We start from the raw sequence: 21,005 nt of genomic DNA on the forward strand, positions 1-21,005 counted from the left end.
ACAGTGATCACATGCATGTAATGACAACAAGGCTGTAGCAATGGAGGAAGAGCAAATTAGGAAAAAGAAAAAGAGAAAACCATATGAACCAAGATTAAGTGACTTCCCTTGTTCCTGGCATGCACATTATAAAACATCTGGATCAGAAACCATGAAAGTAAAGAAGCATGTAGACAGGAATGGTGTGTTTCCAAATATCCAAAGTTTGAGGAGATGGTTGTTGTTGATTTTACTCACTGTATAAGAAATGAAATTGTGCCACTCCATAGAAAAAGAGTAATGAGGACTAGTAACTTCTGATTTTTTTTTTAAAAAGGAGGGCACTGGGTTGGTGGTGCTGTAAGACTCCCCAGCCCCCCTGCTTAGTGCAAGGAACCCACCAGCCCTCTTGGAACGTCCCACACTCTGGGAATTCTACTTTTTAAGTTTGCAAAAAAACATCAGCTGGCATTAAACAATAAAAAGCATTCTATTGGCCCTAACCCACTGATAGTGGTATGTGCAGTAATATACGTTCATACGTCCAAATATCCAAATGGGGTTGATAATCGTAAGATATCCATTCAGCTGTGGAAATAAATATTGGGGAGATAAACAGATAAACACACACACATTGCTGTTCTTGACATTTATATATTAAGACAATTTTGGATTGAAGAGTTGATCTATCAAATATCTCGATAAGAGGGTGAACCCGTTGAACGTCTCGATAAAAGGGCAGAGCTCAAATGACCATTTCTTTCATACATGGCATGATTTAATTTCTTACACAAATATCGAGGCGCAATGTCATACCGGCATTGGAGGCGGGAAGAAGTGAGAGGGAGAGGCCCCTTTAAGAGTGAAAGTAACAGGCGGTTGGTGCAATGCATGCTGGGTTGGAAAGGCTGAGCCGGCCAATCAGGAGGCGTTCGGAAGCTTGGCTTTTGCTACAAAGTAGGAAACCGACGGGAGAGTTGAATGGGTGAGTGAAGCGGCGCGTCCCTTTGATCTCGGGGGTGTGGGGTGGGCGGTTGGAAATAGAGGGGGGGGGAGTTTATGGCGCCTTAAGACGCGGGTGGGGAGTTTATGGGGCGAGGTGGGGGGTGGTGGTTGTTGTTTAGTCGTGTCGCGACTCTTCGTGACCCCATGGACCATAGCACGCCAGGCACTCCTGTCTTCCACTGCCTCCCGCAGTTTGGTCAAACTCATGTTCGTAGCTTCGAGAACACTGTCCAACCATCTCATCCTCTGTCGTCCCCTTCTCCTTGTGCCCTCCATCTTTCCCAGCATCAGGGTCCTTTCCAGGAAGCCTTCTCTTCTCATGAGGTGGCCAAAGTATTGGAGCCTCAGCTTCAGGATCTGTCCTGCCAGTGAGCACTCAGGGCTGTTTTTCTTTCAGAATGGATAGGTTTGATCTTCTTGCAGTCCATGGGACGCTCAAGAGTCTCCTCCAGCACCATAATTCAAAAGCATCAATTCTTCGGCGATCAGCCTTCTTTATGGTCCAGCTCTCACTTCCATACATCACTACTGGGAAAACCATAGCTTTAACTATATGGACCTTTTCGGCAAGGTGATGTCTCTGCTTTTTAAGATGCTGTCTTGGTTTGTCATTGCTTTTCTTCCAAGAATCAGGCGTCTTTTAATTTCGTGACTGCTGTCACCATCTGCAGTGAGCATGGAACCCAAGAAAGTAAAATCTCTCACTGCCTCCATTTCTTTCCCCTTCTATTTGCCAGGAGGTGATTCGACTAGTGGCCATGATCTTAGTTTTTTTGATGTTGAGCTTCAGACCATATTTTGCGCTCTCCTCTTTCACCCGCATTAAGAGGTTCTTTAATTCCTCCTCAGTTTCTGCCATCAAAGTTGTGTCATCTGCATATCTGAGGTGGTTGTTATTTCTTCTGGCAATCTTAATTCCGGCTGGGGATTCATCGTCCAGCCTTTCGCATGATGAATTCTGCATATAAGTTAAATAAGCAGGGAGACAATATACCGTACAACCTTGTTGTACTCCTTTCCCAATTTTGAACCAATCATTGTTCCATATCCAGTTCTGACTGTAGCTTCTTGTCCCACATAAAGATTTCTCAGGAGACAGATGAGGTGATCAGGCACTCCCATTTCTTTAAGAACTTGCCGTAGTTTGCTGTGGTCAACTCAGTCAAAGGCTTTTGCATAGTCGATGAAGCAGAAGTATATGTTTTTCTGGAACTCTAGCTTTTTCCATAATCCAGCGCATGTTTGCTATTTGGTCTCTGGTTCCTCTGCCCCTTCAAAATCCAGCTTGCACTTATGGGAGGGGGGTTACCCAGTTTGTTTATTTCTTTTAATAAATTTTTAAATTAATTTTTTTGTTTTACACTTTAAAATACTCATTTAAACATCCTTAAAATTTCAATCTTCCCCTTTTCTCTTTCCATGGTTCACTTTGCATATCATAAATCCCTGCAGATTTTACAAAAACTAAAACATTTAGTATTCCATTATTGCCTCCATCAAAGCTTAATTACACTGTTGAATTTATCTTAATGCTGCCAGCATTTTCAAATGTACACACTTTCCCCATGTATATTCAATAAACGTTTTCCAATCTTCTCTAAACGTATGTTCTTCTTGTTCTCTTATGTTAAGTCTGTGCAGTTTACCCAGTTTAGTGCGGTTGGGAAGAAATAAGGGAAAATATACGGGGCTAAAGATTTTTTTTTTCTGTGGGGGCTGGGAAGAAGTAAATAAACCTATATAGAGAAGTAATGATTAGTAAATGAAATTAATAAGATTTTGGAATGCAGAATTAAAGTAAATCATCAAACCAATTCTAGCATCCCGGGGGAGCCACCTAAATTATATAATTTGGCATCTGAATGATTGGTTTTAGTAATCGTATTATAATTTGGCATTGTTATAATGAGGCTATTATTGGATTATTGTAATTGAAAACTAATAAAAATTATTATCAAAGAAGAACAAGTAATTAGCCTTCTAAAAGCCACAAAAAATGGAGAATTTTTGTAATAAGTGCAATATTTTTGTGTTCTGTTTTGTACATGGGCACTATTTCTTGTTTCTTACTCTTTTTGTGCCTTGTCTTACTCTGCGCACTGCAGAGTAACTGGAGAGAACAAATAAATGCAGTAAAATAAATAAATAGTCCAGTTGAAGATTATTTTTTTAGAATTATTGTGTATGATCTTTCAATCACTTAATAGTTTGAAAACCATTTGATTCACCCTCCTACAATAAAGCAATGTATACATTTTATGACACAAACAAATAAATAAAAAGTGGTGCTTTAAATCCATGGTTGTGAAGGTGACCTGGGTTCGGATGCACCCCGTAACTAACGATCTCCTTTCTTTTCTCCTCCTTCTTTTCATAGAATCGGAGGAACGTAGCGTTGGCAGGCACCCAGTCATCTAGTCCAACCCCCTTCCATGTTGTTCTCTTTTTAAAGCAAGCAGGTGAGAAGATGGACCTGGAGAGGCTGCGGCACCTGAACCAGGACCTCCTGCGGAGGCTGAGGACGAACCAAGAGGAGTTCAGGGAGCGGGTTCGAGTCAAGCTGTTGCCACCATCGCAAAGAGCGACTCCTCAAGGCGCGTGGGTCTCGGACAGCAAGGGCGAGGTGCGTCGGGGGAGACTGCTGGGTTGTGTTTCGTGTTTGCATGTAGGGCTCCTCAATCCATGGGGCCCTGACAAACATTGCTGGATCACAGCTTCCTGAGGGTTGGCCAAGCTGACTGCTGGGATCTGGAGAGTCTGGAGGCCCGCATCTGAGGACGGGGCGTAGCAAAGGGTGAGAAAAGAGCGAGCAGAATGACCCAGGGAAAGTTGCAGCGTTTGGGATGTTTTCGAGGGGCAGATGAGGCTCTTGTCAACCTGGGAAGGTAGCCCATTGAGGAGAAGGGAAAACTCTGATCCTAAACTTCCGCTGCCTTTTGAGATGTCCTTGTGGGATCTCTTCGGGAGAAGAAAACCCTCCACAAATCTGTAGCGGAGTCTCTAAAACGGTTGCATGGTGCATTGTATGTCTTCCGGAAACTCCTGTAGCCAAGGCTGGTGGCAGATGTATTGCTCTGCTTAACTTTGGACCACGTCAGCAAGGCTAAGAAGGGAGGTGGGTCTTGTCATCTGGGCAAGCCCAGGACTATACACACAGCCCGGACTTGTGCCCTGGGGAGGTCATTTGGGTGCTGCTAGCATAGCGGTTTGGCTTCACCCTCGGAGGGGCACTCCATTGTCTCTCGAGACGGGCAGATGATGCCAACAAAGTTTAGAGAAATGGCGAGTAACAGGTGACATGTACATTACGTTCAGCTTGGAGAAAGTGGATAGAGAAATATTTTTTCTCCCTCTCATAACATGAGAACTCGTGGACATCCGATGAATGTCCTCGGATGAAGAGTATTCTATAAATTCAATGAATGAATGAATGAATAGATCAGAGCGTTGGAAGAGTCAGGACAGATAATCCCACAGGAGGCAACGATTGCCACCAACGTGGGTGTCATTAAAAGAGGATTACACAAATTCGCGGAAGAGAAAGCTATTGATCGCTGCCACCAGCCACGACGGCTGTGCTCAGCCCCCGCAGTTGGAGGTAGCAATACTGCTGAATTCCAGTTGCTGGAAACCTCAGCTGGAGAGAATGCTCTTGTACTGCTTGCATCTGGTTGGCCAGTGTGAGAACACCATGCTGAATTTGATGGGCCACCCTTGGCCTGATCCAGCAGGACACCGGTCCTGAAAGACCTACATTGGCTCCCCGTACGTTTCCGAGCACAATTCAAAGTGTTGGTGCTGACCTTGAAAGCCCTAAGCGGCCTCGGCCCAGTATACCTGAAGGAGCGTCTCCACCCCCATCGTTCAGCCCAGACACTGAGGTCCAGCTCCGAGGGCCTTCTGGCGGTTCCCTCCCTGCGAAAAGTGAGATTACAGGGAACCAGGCACAGGGCCTTCTCGGTGGTGGTGCCCGCCCTGTGGAACGCCCTCCCATCAGATGTCAAGGAAATAAACAACTACCTGACTTTTAGAAAACATCTGAAGGCAGCCCTGTTTAGGGAAGTTTTTAATGTTTTATTCTGTTTTTAATATTATTTTGGGGGCCACCTAGAGTGGCTGGGGAGGCCCGGCCAAATGGGCGGGGTATAATAATAAATAATTATTATTCCTTATGCACTTGTGGAGGAAACAGATTTCTGCCCCATCCCTAGAGACCACTAATAGTGATTCCCCCAGTTGATCTTATTCATTCAACTGGGGATATACGTGGCATAAAGCAGTCCTTAAGGTATCCTGCGCCAAAGTTATTCAGTGCCAGAAATGTGACACTCCTAAGGAAAGAAGTGTAGAGGTGAAAATTGGATGCCTTTCAGGGCGCAAAATGGCTGCTAAAATTCAGCCTATACCAGTTTGCTCCCATGAGCTGGAAACTGCGAGAGGGGAGAACACCTTTGCGCTTGGATCCTGCTTGCGGGATATCTGTGAGAGCAGGATGTTGGACCAGGTGGGCCCCTGGCCTGATTCAGAAGTGCTCTTCCTAGGCTCTTTAGTTCTTATAAAATGTTGTGTGTGTGCGTGTGTGTGCATGGTATTAACTATGCCCGTGTTCCCAGAGAGAGAATAGGGAACGTTTCCCCGAAGACTCGGCCGATTCTGCGGTGATTGTGTCCGTGGAAGTGAGTCCTCAGCTGGCACGGCGCAACTTCGCCTCCCCCTTGAAACCCGCCTTGCCCCAGGACGAGCGAGAGGGCCGTCACCGAGGGCGCTTGCGTCCCACCACCCGGGAGACCGAGGTGATGCACGTTCCGTCGGCTGCAGCACCCGCCAGATCAACTCGCAAAACCGCGAGTGGCGGACACCCAAAAGGACCGAGGAAGCCCAGGGTAACCGCGGGGCACGCGGAGGCAAAAAGGCGCTCTCCATATTTGCACGGCTTGCCGGAGACGGACAGGCCTCAGGCCAGAGAGCAGGCAGGCCCAGGACGAGCCAAAGAGGGGAGAGGCAGGGCAACAGCTTCCGTGAGGATGTCGCCAGCCCCGAAACCAATCCTGCTCACACCTCAAGCCAAGGAATCTAAAGAGAAATCGAAGGTGGGTGTGTCACAAGTCTTTACTTAAAAGGTCGGCAGCTGGCGGTTATGGCATCGCTGCAGTGCTGGTGTTTCAACCCCCGAAGATTAACAAGGATGGTTGTGGCTAGAAGGAAGGTACTTTTTTATTTTTTCCAATAATTCTTATAAGTTTTCAATTACAAAAAATCCAAAACAGACCTCATTATACCAAATCAAATAACAATTAATCAAATAGCCAATTATATAATTTGGGTGACCTCCCATTTGCTGGATTACCATTTGTATTCGTCTTAATCAACAACTGCAATTTTAGTGACTTCCATTTGAATTAACATATTTAGTAATTTAGCAATCCACAAGTGAAGACCTATATCCCTTCATCCTGCGTGTAATAATTATTTGTCCATATATTTTCTTCCCAAAAAGTTATGTGTTGGTCCAGTCGTTCTCTCAGTTGCTATCCTATATAATAATATGCAAGTTGTCCCTGCGTCCAAGCTGTCCCGTGTGTCCCTGGGTCACTGCGCATGTGCCCCAGGGACACAGGGATTGGACGGAGAGACTGCACGTGCGCACTCACCCCCCCCCTCTGCCTCCTCCAACCGCCGCTCCCGGCCGGACACCGCCTCACTGCAGGGCACGTCAGGGAAGCGAGGGTGGAGGCCGGCGGAGGCCTCCTTCTCACAACCCTCCCTGGCCCATGAGAGGAGCGGCGGGAGGCCGCGAAGCAGCGGCGGCGAGGTAGGCGTTTGTGTCCTGCGTCCTTCCTGTCCGCGGCTAGAGGAGAGGAAGGAAGGAGGAGAAAGCGCTGCCGACAGCAAGGACAGGTCCCAGGGTTCAGAGAAGCGCTGCGCAAGTGCTTCTCCGAACCCCAGGATGTTCTAGCGCCCGTTATTGAACGGGCTGAAATACACTAGTTATTATAATAATATAAATGTTTCAGCCTGGGGAAAGAGTTAACTGAAAACCCACCAGAGCTCTATCAGGTTTCTAATTTCCCTTTCTTTGTCCGTACAGCTAAAGACGGTGCTCTGCCAAAGATTTGGCGCATCTCAAAAACCCATTATCTCTTACATTCCAAGATAAAATTTAAAAAATTCCTTCCAGTAGCACCTTAGAGACCAACTAGAGTTTGTCACTGGTATGAGCTTTCATGTGCATGGTATCTGAAGAAGTGTGCATGCACACAAAAGCTCATACCAATAACAAACTTAGTTGGTCTCTAAGGCGCTACTGGAAAGAATTTTTTCATTTTGTTTCGACTACGGCAGACCAACACGGCTACCTACTTGTAACTAGATTTCAAGATAACAACCTTTCCCCCTTCTCATCAAATAGTTGTCTCAGGTACTTTTATCCATGTCTGGTGGGAGTGCAAGAAGGTGAAAGAACATCGAAGGATAAGGACGCAGATTATTGTTCAGATTATTGCTCAGTGGAAGAGCAGCTGCTTTGCATGCAGAATGTCCCAGGATCCATCTCCACGTTGGGCTGGGAGGGACATCCTGTCTGCAGCCCTGGAGAGCCTCTGCCAGCCAGTGTAGGCCAGGATTCTTCAACCTTGTGTTCCCCGATGTCGTTGGACTACACGTCCCATCATCCCCAGCCACCTTTGCCAACAGGGGATGATGGGAGTTGTAGTCCTACCATATGTGGAAACCAAATATTGAACAGGAGCGTATACAAATGGAAGAGAAATGGTCTAACTCAGTGTAAGGTCTCAATTGTACTGCATCTGTTTTGCATGCTACCTGTCCTGGGTTCCATGGCTGGGAATTGTCTCCTGCCTTTTAACCCTTGAAAGCCACTGCTGCTCAGTGTAGACAGTACCTGGCTTGATAGGCCAATAGCCGGAGCTTAAGATAAAATTTTGTGTTACGTACTGGGAAACTTGCTTTGTTTGCCGTAAATATTTTATTAACTGCATGGCAGCATTTGTCCAAACGTGGGCAAATGAAAGGTTTGTGCGTGCGGCAGTAGCGAAGGCAAAACTCATTGAGTCATCTCAACAAAAGAACCGTCTGCCTGCATTTTTTAACCCTGTTGCAGAAGGAATCTGGGCACGTGACGTTCATGTCTGACCCTGAGGAATGCGCCATACCGGCAGATGACTGGTCGGTCCGCCCTTTCCTGGGGTACGATTGGATCGCAGGTACGGCGGCTCAATCTATTTTGGAGCCAAGCAAAATAAACAAAATGAAAGGTTGCACAGCTAGCCTGATTAGTCCTAACTGGCTTTTTGGAAAAAGAAAAACAGTAGCCCCTGGGGTGGTTTCCAGAAATCAAGATGGCGGCTTGCGAGAGCTAAATGGAGCCCGCCTGGTCAGAGGCAGTCTACCTGCAATTTTCAGGATATTGTTTTGTTTATCCACGCATTTTATTGTATGAAATTGCTGTGGGTGCCTTGAAGATCATTTTTGTGGACGGCAGGAGAGAGAGATTTATATTTTTTCATATCTATGAGGGCTGGGAAAGGGGTTTTTAAGTCCAGGGGCCACATTCCCTTCCAGGCAACTTTCTGGGGGCCGCATGCTGGTGGTGGGCAGAGCCAGAAGGAAAAGTGGCCAGAGCAGCACTTGTAAAATTTTACCTTTGTACAGTAGGCCAGTTTCTAAACACGCACACACTCCCCTCTGTCCAGGGAAACGAGAGTTCATGAACATATTCCAGCCCCGTGAAAACATATGGGGGTGTGTGTGGAGCAGGACCAGAGGGGGTGTGGCCTGCAGAGAGGTCCGAGAACCAAATCAGAGAAGCCTGAAAGGACCGCATTTGTCCCTTGAGTCTGACCTGGTGGGTCTTGCCTTTTCCTCTTCCCTCCTCCAGGACTGCTCGACATGGACACCTCCCTCTCGGAGAAACCCGATCAGTACTTCTCCGAGCTGCAGGAATTCCGGAAGGTGAACAGGGAGGCCTGCATCTACGACCGGGACCTGCGGTAAGGGGGTGGGGGTTGGGGTAGATGGTGATATTATTATTACTATTTTATTTATTACAGTCCTTCGTCAAAAGAGCTCAGGGCAGTTCACTGAATAAAATACGAGATAAAAACACAAATAATTAAACCAGAAGTACAAAACGATAACACCGATTCCAGATTCTAAGGAGAATTTTTAATTATTTTAGGTTTGTATGTAAAAATTGGATTGGAATAGTAATGTAATAAGTGAATTAGAATGAAGAATGGAGGAATGAATTAGAGAGTGCCATATTAGTTATAAATAGAAACGTGGAAGTGGGGGGGGAAGGAGGAAGTCAACAGAGTAAAGGAATTACAGGGGAGCAAAATCTGGTTAAGGGGTATTATATTGTTAAGGTATAAGAATATGGCTCCCCAAAAACTGAGTTTGGATGTATCTTATTTTTTTATTTTTTTCTGTTAATTGTTCTTTTTTGTATTTTCCTTTTCTGTTCTTTGTCTTTTTTTGTTTGTAATGTTCAGAAAATTAATAAAAAATATTTTTTTAAAAAAACACACACAATAACACCGCCCCTCCCCCTTCCCACAGATCCATTTAAAAGGCTGTAGAATATGAATCAGAGATGTGGGTTGAGCCTCTCAGGCTTGCCGATCGAAAGGTTGGCGGTTTGAATCCCCGCGACGGGGTGAGCTCCCACTGCTCGGTCCCAGCTCCTGCCAACCCTCACAGTTCAAAACCACGCCAAAAAGTAGATAAGTATGTAAACAGCGTTTCCGTGTGCTGCTCTGGTTCGCCAAAAGTGGCTTAGTCCTGCTGTCTACAGACAAAATGCTGGCTCCCCCGGCCAGTAAAGCGAGATGAGCGCCGCAACCCCAGAGTCGTTCGCGACTGGACTTAATTGTCAGGGGTCCCTTTTAGAATATTAATCAGCCAAAGGGATGACTGAAGAGGAACGTTCAAAAATAAGGAAGAGGACGATGGTGAATAACGAGTGCATGTGAAATGCTCCCAGCCAATGGGGGCGCACCTTCCGCTAGCAAAATGCTCCCCGCTGATCAGAGAATCTCAGAACCGTAATGTTGGAAGGGTACCCCCAGCGTTCATCTAGTCCAGCCCCCTGCAATAGGTGATAGGAGCCGGGCCTTCCTCCAGCAAAGGGGCAACGCTTGGGGCTCAACGCTTCCCAGTTGTTCATTTCAAGCCATGTCTGTACCTGCCCCACAGCGGCCCCATCACATACGATGGGGGTAGGTGGGGCAAAACAGCCTCGCGGGCCAAGCTTTCGCTCCCTGCATGAGGACATTTAGCCCAATTCTGCTTCCCTGCAATTTCCAGCTGCTGTTTCTAGTCCTACTTTGTGTTAAAAGGGGGGGGGGGACAGAGAGAAGTAACAATCCTGGATCTCAGTTAAGGGGTCCTTCTAAGCTCCGTTACAGGAGATGATTTTAATTTCATTTTTTTGCTGGGAATTGAACCCGAAGCCTGCCGCATGCAGCGTGACAGCTCAGCCACTGACTTTCAGGGAGCAACCGAAAATGACTCTTAACGTTCCTCTCTCCGCAGATCGGACGGTCTGGGTACCTCTGCTCACAATCGAGAATCGGACATGGACTTGGGTTCCCATCAGTGTACGGTCAGATTCCATCTTCCCATCTCAGCAGCCCAGCCAGTTCTAGAATCGTAGGGCAGGAAAAGGACGCCAAGAGCCATTTATCCTAACCCTATGGTGGCGAACCTATGACACGTGTGTCAGACGTGACACGCAGAGCCCTCACTGCTGGCACGCGCCCCACCGGCACATTTGTGCTATTGTTTCCCCCCCCCCCCCCGATCCTTTGTTGTTGCTGCTGCTGGTAGCCAGAGATTGGTTTTTAACCCTTTCTGTGCTGTTTTTTCTGGCGCTTTGGCAGACGATTGGGTGTAACAATGTTCGTTTTTTAACCTGTTCTGTGCTGGGGGTTTTTTGCGCTTTGGCGGACTATGTCAGTGCTGCGTGTTAGTTCCAGCGAAGGTATTATTCGTCATTCATTTCTGTTCTCTTCCCCCCCCCCAAAGTGCAGCAGCTTTGGGGCATCCCCCCCAAAAAAAGCAAAGCAAATTTTGCACCCCCAAAAAAACCTCCAAAACTTTGGTCAGCAGCTCCCCCCAAAAAGCTCTACAACTCTGGGCACTTTGTGATAAATAAGGGTTTTTTGGTTTGGTTAAATAATTGGGTTTTTGGTTTATTAAATACAGTTATATATTACAAGTATACATTTTTGATATTTAAACTATAAATATCGCGAAATTATGGGTTTTTTCTCGAAGTGACACACCACCCGAGTTATGCTCGGTTTTTTGGCGAATTTTGTCACACCAAGCTCAAAAGGTTGCCCATCACTGTCCTAACCCCTGCCATGCAGGAACCACAGCTAACCTCTGCTTAAGAACCTCCAAGGAAGGAGGGTCCGCTACCTTCTGAGATATTCCGTTCCACTTACTACCTCTTACTGACAGCTCGTACTGTCAGAAAGTTATTCGCAATGTTTAGCCGGAATCTCCTTTCTTGCAGTTTTAATCCATTGGTTTGAATCCAGCCCTCTGAAGTAACAGAAAACAAGTTGCCTTTAGATATTTGAAGGTGGCTCGTAAGAGCTGTGAATCCTGCCTTCTCAGCCTCTCCTTGGCCCGCATTGTTTCATCACGCCACATGGCTTTAAACTTCAGCAATCCTAAGGACTAGGAACTTGGAACGCTTACAAGGGTGGGGGGAACCGCAAAATCCCCACTGGCCCTGTTTGAGGCACTTGAAGTCCGCATATCCCTGCCTCTACCCGGTTCTGTCTCCACAGGTGTCTTCTGTTACCGGCTGAATAAACGCCTTTTCGCGGTGCCCCTGGATTTGGAGTCTGCCTGCCCCATCTGCAAAACCCCCAGAGCCCACCGGCCTCCAGAGTCTCTGGTGGAGCCTGCTTTCGTCAGGTGAGTCCGTAAGCGATGGTGAAGACTTACCTGGAAAGCTTGCTTATGCTGGCTCAGACCCTTGGTCCAGCTAGCTCAGTAACGTCTACACTGACCGGCAGCGGCAACTTTCCGGGGTTTCAAAGGGAGATCTTTCCCAGTCCAGCCTGGACATGGCAGGGATTGAATCCTGGTGACATCGCTGCTGATAGTGGCTTTACAAAAGGTTATGTTACCTTCAGGTAACGTAATTTCGAGTTACGAACGCGGCGAACCCAGAAGTGTACACTTCCCGGTTTCACCGTGCGCGCATGCACAGAAGCGGTCTGTGCGCTTTGCGCGTGCACAGAAGCACTCTATCGCGCCGTGCGCAGAAGCGGTGCCTCCAGATATGGACTTTTTGGGGGTAAGTACGGACCCGCAGGACGAATTAAGTTTGTATCCGGAGGGTCCATTGTAATGTCAGAAATACGACCCGCCTTTTAATATGTACCTTATTCAAATCACTGCATAGTCACTTGAGAACCTGAAAATTGGGGTGGGGAGTGGAAGAAACAGCTCTTCCTCGGCCTCGGCCCATTTCCCCCCCCCCCACCTGGTCACCTGGGGCGATTTCTCCAGTCACCACAGGCGACCACATGATTGTGGGTTCTCCCCCGCAGTTCTGAACTGCTCAGTGCTCCTGTTCACTCTCTAGAGCAGGCATCCCCAAACTTCGCCCCTCCAGATGTTTTGGACTACAATTCCCATCATCCCTGACCACTGGTCCTGTTAGCTAGGGATCATGGGAGTTGTAGGCCAAAACATCTGCAGGGACGCAGTTTGGGGGTGCCTGCTCTAGAGTCTCACTTCATTGTAGGGGTTTTTTTTCCCCAAAGGGAGAGGGGGTTAGTGAGTTACCTCACCTTTGCTGAGGGCGAACTAATCTCAGAGGCCTTTCTGCTCAGGGCTGGTGTGTGTTGTCATGTTTTTTTTTATTGGGGAGGATTCATAACCCAATAGGAGCTTCCTGGCTCGCTCGGTCCTGTTTGGGATGCTTTTGTCTATGTTCCACCTCCACTGCCATAGCATAGCTGCCAAGTTTTCCCTTTTCTCGCGAGGAAGCCTATTCAGCATAAGGGAATTTCCCTTAAAAAAAGGGAGAACTTGGCAGCTATGTGCCAGAGACAGCCGTGCTTCTGAATCCCAGTTGGTGGAACCTGCAGGAAGGAAGGAGGTTCTTGTGCTCGCGTCCGGCTTGCAGGTTTTCCATTGAGGCATCCGGTCCCATTGGGCCCCACTTTGGCCTGATCCAGCAGCACTCTTCCGACATCCTTATTTTCCCCGCAGGGTCAGCATCCCGAGATCCACTTTGCTCCCTGCCTACAAGCACAAGATCCACCGCAGGAAAAGCTACGAGCCTGCAGACAACCTGGCGTTGCCCTCGGTGAGTTTCTGCTTCGGGGGGAGCCCGGTTCTTGCCGTGGGGCCGGGCGCCGTGGGGGAGCAGCTTGCCCATTGCTGGCGTCTCCTCCCTTCTCCCTTTCCCTGGCAGAGCGAAGAATGTAGTTAAGGCCATAGCTCTTTGGCAGAGCAGCTGCTTGGCATGCAGAAGGCCCCATGTTCAATCCCCATTGGCATCTCAGGGTACTGGACTCTGAAACCCTGAAGAGCTGCTGCCTGTCAGTGTAGAGCAGGCATCCCCAAAACTGCGGCCCTCCAGATGTTTTGGCCTACAACTCCCATGAGCCCTAGCTAACAGGACCAGTGGTCGGGGAAGATAGGAATTGTAGTCCAAAACATCTGGAGGGCTGAAGTTTAGGGATGCCTGGTGTAGAGGACTGAGCTAGATAGGCCAACCTTCTTTTTAGATGGGACAGGGCGAGGGCAGTTTGCATTTTGCACATCCCAGGCCTTACAAGTAACGGTTGAGGGAGCTGAGTACATTTAGCCTGGGAAAGAGGAGACTGAGAAGAGATATGAGAGCCATCTTCAAATACCTAAAGGGCTGTCCCATGGACAGGGCCGGATTTAGGTCTGATGAGGCCCTAAGCTACTGAAGGTAATGGGGTTCCGAACCTCTGCTACCAATGTTAGAATTTGTCGTCTGGGGCAGTCTCACAACTGCCCCGGGCGACAAATGCTAACACCCTATATGTCCAGCTGTCCTTTGTCAACAACAGATTGTCGCTGTTTTTTTGCGTTGAATATTATGGACCTAGGTAAAGGTAAAGGGCCCCCTGACCATCAGGTCCAGCCGTGTCCGACTCTGGGGCTGCGGCACTCATCTCGCTCTATAGGCGGAGGGAGCCGGCGTTTGTCTGCAGACAGCTTCCGGGTCATGTGGCCAGCATGACAAAGCTGTTTCTGGCGAACCAGAGCAGCGCACGGAAACGCTGTTTACCTTCCCGCCGGAGCGGAACCTATTTATCTACTTGCACTTTGGTGTGCTTTCGAACTGCTAGGTGGGCAGGAGCTGGGACCGAGCAACGGGAGCTCACTCCATTGCAGGGATTCGAACCGCCAACCTTCTGATCAGCAAGCCCTAGACTCTGTGGTTTAACCCACAGTGCCACCTGGGTATCTAAAGACATTTGCACATGTAGAATGTAGGCACTCTATATATAGAAAGGAGCAAACCAGGGATATTTTAGGGAGTAGGCTAGCAGGCAGGGTCCATTACATAATAGGAGCCTAGGTAAAGGGGCCTCTGACCATCAGGTCCAGTCGTGTCCGACTCTGGGGTTGCGGCGCTCATCTCGCTCTATAGGCCGAGGGAGCCGGCGTTTGTCTGCAGACAGCTTCCGGGTCATGTGGCCAGCATGACAAAGCTGCTTCTGGTGAACCAGAGCTGCACACGGAAACGCCGTTTACCTTCCCGCCGAAGTGGTCCCTATTTATCTACTTGCACTTTGATGTGCTTTCGAACTGCTAGGTGGGCAGGAGCTGGGACCGAGCAACGGGAGCTCACCCCGTTGCAGGGATTCGAACCGCCGACCTTCTGATCAGCAAGCCCTAGACTCTGTGGTTTAACCCACAGCGCCACCTGGGTATCTAAAGCCATTTGCACATGTAGAATGTAGGCACCCTATATATAGAAAGGAGCAAACCAGGGATATTTTAGGGAGCAGGCTAGCAGGCAGGGCCCATTACATCATAGGAGCCTACACAACACAAAACACTGTTGCTGTATGTAGGTTTTGTTTTATTTGTTTTCTTCTTTTATTCTGGAAATGTATATCCATGGTTTTTTTTCCCTTTGATTCCAAGAGAGTGGGGTCCTAAGCTATAGCTTGTTTAGCTTATACGTAAATCCGGCACTGCACATGGAAGATGGAGCGAGCTTGTTTTCTCCTGCTCTGGAGGGTAGGACCCGAACCCAAAAAAGGAGATTCCGACTAAACATCGGGAAGAACTTCCTGGCCACAAGAGCTGTTTGACAGTGGAACAGTCTCCCTTGTTTTAGCCGAAATTCCTGCATTGCAGGGGGTTGGACACGATAGCTCTCAGGGTCCCTTCCGACTCTAAAGTTCTATAGAAACAGCCACAACAGCTCCTCACTTTGGGTTTTAGTAAAGCAAACAGTCTAATTTATCAGCGTCTAAATGACACCGAGCACCAGAACAACCTGGCCACAATAAGGAAATTTTGCCCGTGGTATGACTATTTTCCACCTTCCCATTTCGACTCTCTGGCACCTTATCTGCATAATCCAGCAATTCTGAAATATAGACGTGCTTTTACTCTCGCAAGATTGAATGCATTGCCCTCGGCTGTACTTGAGATTCCACACGAAACAGATTACGATAGATTCCACACGAAAAACGCTTACGTCCCTGTGGAGGTGGCAGTCCCGAATCGGTGACGCGTTCCCTTCTGGCTTCCACTCTTTATAAAGACTTGAGGAATGAGATCATCACCCCTCTTTTATTGTCCATTCCGGGTCGCCCAACCACTGCCACAGTGTCCTTTCTCTTGGCAGATCAAGATGAGCAGGTGACAGCGAAGGTTGCAAGCTTTTTAGCTAGGGCAATCAGAAAAAGACCCACTATTTGGCTATTGATTCAAAACCCTAAAATGTATTTTATATAACTTGACTTTTTATTTCTATTCTTTGTATATCATATTGTAGTTTTATTGCTCTGGCCGATGGCTGACGCAAATAAAGATTCATTCATTCATTCATTCAAGCAGCCCTTTGGGGGTGCAGTTAATACCTGACATGAGGCATGTCCCCTTTCTGTGACCCCCCCCCCAGCACTGTTTGGCCGGTTGGCAGAACCCCGTTCAAGCTTTCAGCCCCACTCTCAGCAGCCTCGACCTTCATTCATCCCTGGGGGATGCGCCGCTTGGCCATACGAATCGGGTAAGGATGCTAAATGGTATTGTGCTCAAGTATTCAGGGTTTCATACCTTACGGCGGGCTTCAGTCTGGGTTACCACAAACACTGAGTTTTTCTCGAGTTCAGTTTCTTGGTTCTGAGTTCCGTTTTCCCCCGTCCTGATTCTTGATATTTTTCTTGGTTTGTAAAGGGTTTTTAAATTTAATTTTGTGATGTCCATAAAACAGACGGAACGCTTAGAACAGCAGGTGAAAATTAAAAGGTGAAGAACAAAACTGTAAAAAAAGAGGCAAGTAAAATGGGCAGAGTTGCATCCGAGTTAAAATTACAGACTCCAGTAAGAGACTATCACTGTTGCCAGTTTATCTAGTTCCAGAATTGCCAGGTTTGTATATGGAGGTTCTAGTCCTTGGCAAAACCTCAAATTATGCAAAATTTTCTCCATTCTAGCTGTATTCCATAGTGAGGGTACCATGTATCTTGCATAAGTTTTGAGGCTGTTTTCCATTGAGTTGCAATGATTGTGATTCTTGATTATTCATTTTATTTCATAAGATTTACATACCACTTGGTTGTTAAGCAAAACAAAACCTCAAAGCAGTTTACACGGAGAATAGAACAACAATAATAGTATTGGTAAAAGCAGCTCTTTAAAAACAATCCAAGAAATAAAATCGGAAATAAACAAGAAACGGGCTAACACTTACATCAACGTTCTACATGCCAGCTTGTCTGAATGAAAACATTGGTTCAGAAAAATATCGTAGAGAAAGGAGAATTCCTGGATGGAAAGATCCAAGTTTGGGGCGGGTGCCCTTTGGTGAGAGAACCATAGCAGAGATGTAAAGTTACAAACTAAATCTGTTAGACCTTTAAGATGTCCCCTTTAAAAGACCACATGTTAGTGAGTTTAAAAAATGGTTTACTTCCAAACTATCTGAAGGTCAGATTCATCTGCTTCAGAAAGTTGCACAGGCAGTAAAACGTGGCTTAGCAACAAAGTGGTAAAGGTTTCTAGATTATTGGCAAAGGAACGCAAGGGTGGCTTGTGATAGCCATGCGGTCTGAGGTGGAGCAACCAGCTCAAACCCCTTCACAGACTGAGCTTCTCGGGTAAACTGGGGAGGAACAAGGAGCAATAAGCCACAGAGACAATGGAAGCCAAATGGTATTGCTTAGGACCTTATAATTCTGATCTGTTATTCTTTATTTTGGTAGGGAAATTCATCCTGCTCTGTCTGGTTCTAGATGCCCCTTTTACTCTTATTACTGGTGTTGGTTATATTTATCCATTATATTCCATTAAAAAGAAAATACCGTATTGGCCCGAATACAGGCCACACTTCCCCCCCCCCTCCAAATTCCAACCGTGAAAAGTAAAAGTGCAGCTTAAATTCGCAACCTTACAAAAATGGGCTTTTACGATATCTGAAACAGACATACAGTAAAACGGAATGGGTGTGAGTGCCTGCAGAACTTTAAGGGAGCGGCTTTTATTCGGGTCTTTTTTTCTCCCCCCCTCCCCCATGAATTTCAAAGGTGTGGCTTATATTCAGGTGAGGCTTATATTCGGGCCAATATGGTAATTAAAGTTGTTGGTTGTCTTTTTTTTTTTTAAGTACTCTTAAAACTACAGTATTATCCTGTAGGAGGGGACTCCTGTATTTAAGTTGGATGCATGTTCAAAAAGCTGTGTGGTTTTTTCCCTTCAAAATAACCGGGTTGTTTTTTTTCTTCATATGCAAACGTAGGAAGATTAGGTCTGCTGGAAAGGGCTGTGACTTGGTGGTAAAGCCCCTGTTTTGCATGCAAAAGGTCGCTGGTTCAATTCCAGGCTTCTCCAGGCAGAGCGGGGTGGGAGGTGGGGAACCCTAGAGAGCCATTGCCAAGTCAGGACAGATGTTATACATTTATTAATTGCTTCCTATAAAGCATCCCAAAGCAATTTTACAACACATTGAAAAAACACACACACACACCAATCATAACCCATTGCAAAGATGAGAACAATTTCAAATCCAGTACAAATGTCAATTGGCATTTTAAAAAATCACTGCTTGTCGAAAAAGAAAAGTGCTGAGCTAGCTGGATCGAAAACCTCAATAAAACTTTGCTCCCTGTATTTGCAATTGGTTGGAACAGAACCGGCAACCTGATATAAAATTTCTTGTCTCACTAATAAATCAAAAGTGGGTCTCTGTGCAAGATCAGGGGAAGGCCTTAGCTCAGAGCACCTGCTTGGCTTGCAGAAGATCCCGGGTTCAATCACCATTGTAGGGTCGGGAGATATTTCCTGTCTGAAACCCTGGAGAGAGTCTCTGCCAGTCAGTGCAGGCAATCCTGAGTTGGATGGGCCCCAATGTCTGACTCGGTATATAAGGCAACTTTCTATATATTTCTGTTTAGATCGTTCGGAATCACGAGGACTAGAGTCTTGACTTTAGGAGCCTTGAAGACCGCAACTCAGCAGCAGACCCACCAAAGATTCTTAAGATAGTGCAGGCCTATATGGGTTTGCTGAATCCCTTCTTTTTTTTAACCCTTAACAAAAAAATATCTGGCTTCCAGATCGCTGCCTCCAGAGTGTCAGGAGGAAGCAGGACCGACGAACTGCTGGACCTTTCCCGCGTGGCGGAATTTGAACTCTGCAACCTCTCCTGGCGGAGCAAGCATCATAAGCCGCCATGCCACAAAGCCACTTCTAATTAAAAGAGCTCGCCGATTCGAACTTCCCACTTTTGGTCCTCGATGGGGAATGAGGAGGAGCTGCGTGTGTTTATGGATCAGGGCCTCCTTCGCGAGGTTGCCTGCTAGCCTGTTGCATCAGCACGCCGCTCAAACGCTTTGCGACATTTGAGAAATTGCAGGACGGGTTCGTTTTAATACGCCGCCTTTTTATCTCTGGTCCACGGCGGCAGGTACGCCCTTTCACAACTCTTGAAATGATGGAAGCATGGTTTGAAATCAAAAGATTAAAAAGCGCGTTGTTGTTTTTAAAAAGCCAAGGATGGTAGCAGTTAAGGACATTTAGAGAAACACTAATTTGGTGGAGGAAAAGATGTGTCTCTGTGTGCGTCTCTTAATTGTCTTGTTTTTAAAAAAGTAAATAAATATGGTTTTGACTTTATTATTATTATTATTATTATTATTATTATCATCACCATCATCATCACCGTCATCCTTCATTTCCCCGTAGGTGACTTACAGAACTTAAAAGGACATACTGTAGATAAAATGCAAAAAGCTAAAAACACATAAAAGGCCATTGTTAAAAAGTAACCCTAATGGAATGAAAACAATATTTTTAAAAAGTCTACTAAAAGGCAGATAATAAACACACCACTTGCCTCCGGAAGAAGACTGTGTTGTCGAACAGTTGCAGGCTGCTTTTATTAATTGATTTTGTATGTTTATAGACTGCTTAAAACTGTCCCTAAGCAGTTTGTAAAAAGGTTAACAAGTCCGTAAACGCAAACAAACCATGAAACTCTAAAACTCCAATACCTGATGAGCTAAAAACTTAGCAGCATACTTTTAACTCTTAAGATCCGTATAGGAAGGGAACTGGGAGTTGGGGGGCGGGGGAACTGCCTTGAATACATGTTAAATGCAGAAATGTTGGTTTGTAAAATGTGAGTGGTATTCAACTAAGTTTTACTCAGAGTACGCCTTTTGAAATGAATGGACCTAACTTAGTCATTTCCATTTATTTCAATAAACTTAGTTGAGCACCACCCAGTATAAACAAGGCAAGAATGTGGCCATGCCAATAATTTTCCCATAGAGCAGCAGTGGAAAGAATGGCGCCCATTTCACAGGTGGTGAACTGAGACTGAGAACCAGCAAACCTGCCCAGGGACTCTGGGCACCCTACTGCTGGGGCGGAAAACCTGCTGGCCTAAGACTCCCATCATCGCTTGCTGGCTGGAATCCATACTACACCAAATTAGCTAGCCCTGCCTTGGAAGTTTGTTTTGCAATGGAGATAGGGGCTGTGCTGAAGACACACACAGGCTGTCTCTGGAATAAGCTATCCCTTTCCGTAAACTGCTTATTACAGTTGAGCAGCGTGTAAATTTTAATAAATAAATAAATATGGGCAACCGAAATTTGAACCTAGCCAAAACATGGGAGCTATCCCTCTCCCTGAGCACAGGAACACACTCCAAAGGATGCTACGGGCATTCTTTGTGTGCTGATTGGCTCCTTCCCTGTTGCCACGGCAGCAGGTACGCAACCTCTCATCTACATGCTCCGTTGCTGGACCGATTTGGAACAAGCATCCGAGTTACAGAGCTGGGTCTGTCTCCATCCTTAAGTAGAGGCTGGCGATGTTGCTTTTGCTGAGTTCAGAGCTGTGGCTTCTGGGATACGTCAGTAGCGCAAGTTTACAACTGGGAAGCGGTAAAGATCTCTCAGGCTGCAGGGCACTCTCAACTTTTGGGTCTTCTCAAGAACATGAGGAGATCCCTGCAGGATCAGGCGTTTTAGTCGGCTATCCTACCACTGTGAGAACAGGATGCAGGAATAGATGGACCACTGACCTAAGAAAATTCAGAAGAGCCTGCTGGGTCAGGCCAATGGCCCATCTAGTCTAGCATCCTGTTCTCGCAGTCACCAACCAGGTGCCTGATGGGGAACCCATCAGCAAGATTTGAGCACCAGAGCCCCATCCCTTCCTGTAGTTTCCAGCAACTGGGGAGTCAGAAACATGTCGAGGCAGAGCATGGCTTGTAGCCATCAGTAGCCTTGTCCTCCATGAATCTG

At 46.8% G+C, this 21,005-nt stretch overlaps 1 protein-coding gene across 4 annotated transcripts; it reads left to right on the plus strand.

Annotated features, from left to right (window-relative positions):
- Positions 1–928: 928 nt before the first annotated feature.
- Positions 929–19,363, plus strand: MIIP (migration and invasion inhibitory protein). Of its 4 annotated transcripts, none has more exons than XM_035120921.3 (10): positions 929–964; positions 3,362–3,607; positions 5,598–6,074; positions 8,105–8,207; positions 8,882–8,993; positions 10,540–10,604; positions 11,808–11,937; positions 13,246–13,342; positions 16,154–16,261; positions 18,645–19,363. In XM_035120921.3, the coding sequence occupies exons 2-10, from the start codon at positions 3,452–3,454 to the stop codon at positions 18,666–18,668; spliced, it is 1,272 nt and encodes a 423-aa protein (XP_034976812.3). In that variant the 5' UTR covers positions 929–964; positions 3,362–3,451; the 3' UTR covers positions 18,669–19,363. The 4 variants fall into 4 exon arrangements, with proteins under 4 accessions (XP_034976812.3, XP_034976809.3, XP_088527641.1 ...); XM_035120918.3 differs by having other exon boundaries at positions 18,807–19,363; XM_088671515.1 differs by having other exon boundaries at positions 3,437–3,607.
- The last annotated feature ends 1,642 nt before the right edge of the window (positions 19,364–21,005 follow it).

This window comes from Zootoca vivipara, chromosome 6 (assembly GCF_965207765.1).
Source record: "Zootoca vivipara chromosome 6, rZooViv2.hap1.1, whole genome shotgun sequence".
NCBI classification, from domain to species: Eukaryota; Metazoa; Chordata; class Lepidosauria; order Squamata; family Lacertidae; genus Zootoca; species Zootoca vivipara.

Excerpts from the sequence above, each read along its gene's own strand:
- MIIP (XM_035120918.3), top strand. The coding sequence starts at position 3,452 with ATGGACCTGGAGAGGCTGCGGCACCTGAACCAGGACCTCCTGCGGAGG. Across the intron at positions 10,605-11,807 it reads GGACTTGGGTTCCCATCAGT|GTGTCTTCTGTTACCGGCTG; the intron begins GTACGGTCAGAT and ends CTGTCTCCACAG. Across the intron at positions 16,262-18,806 it reads CGCTTGGCCATACGAATCGG|ATCGCTGCCTCCAGAGTGTC; the intron begins GTAAGGATGCTA and ends TCTGGCTTCCAG.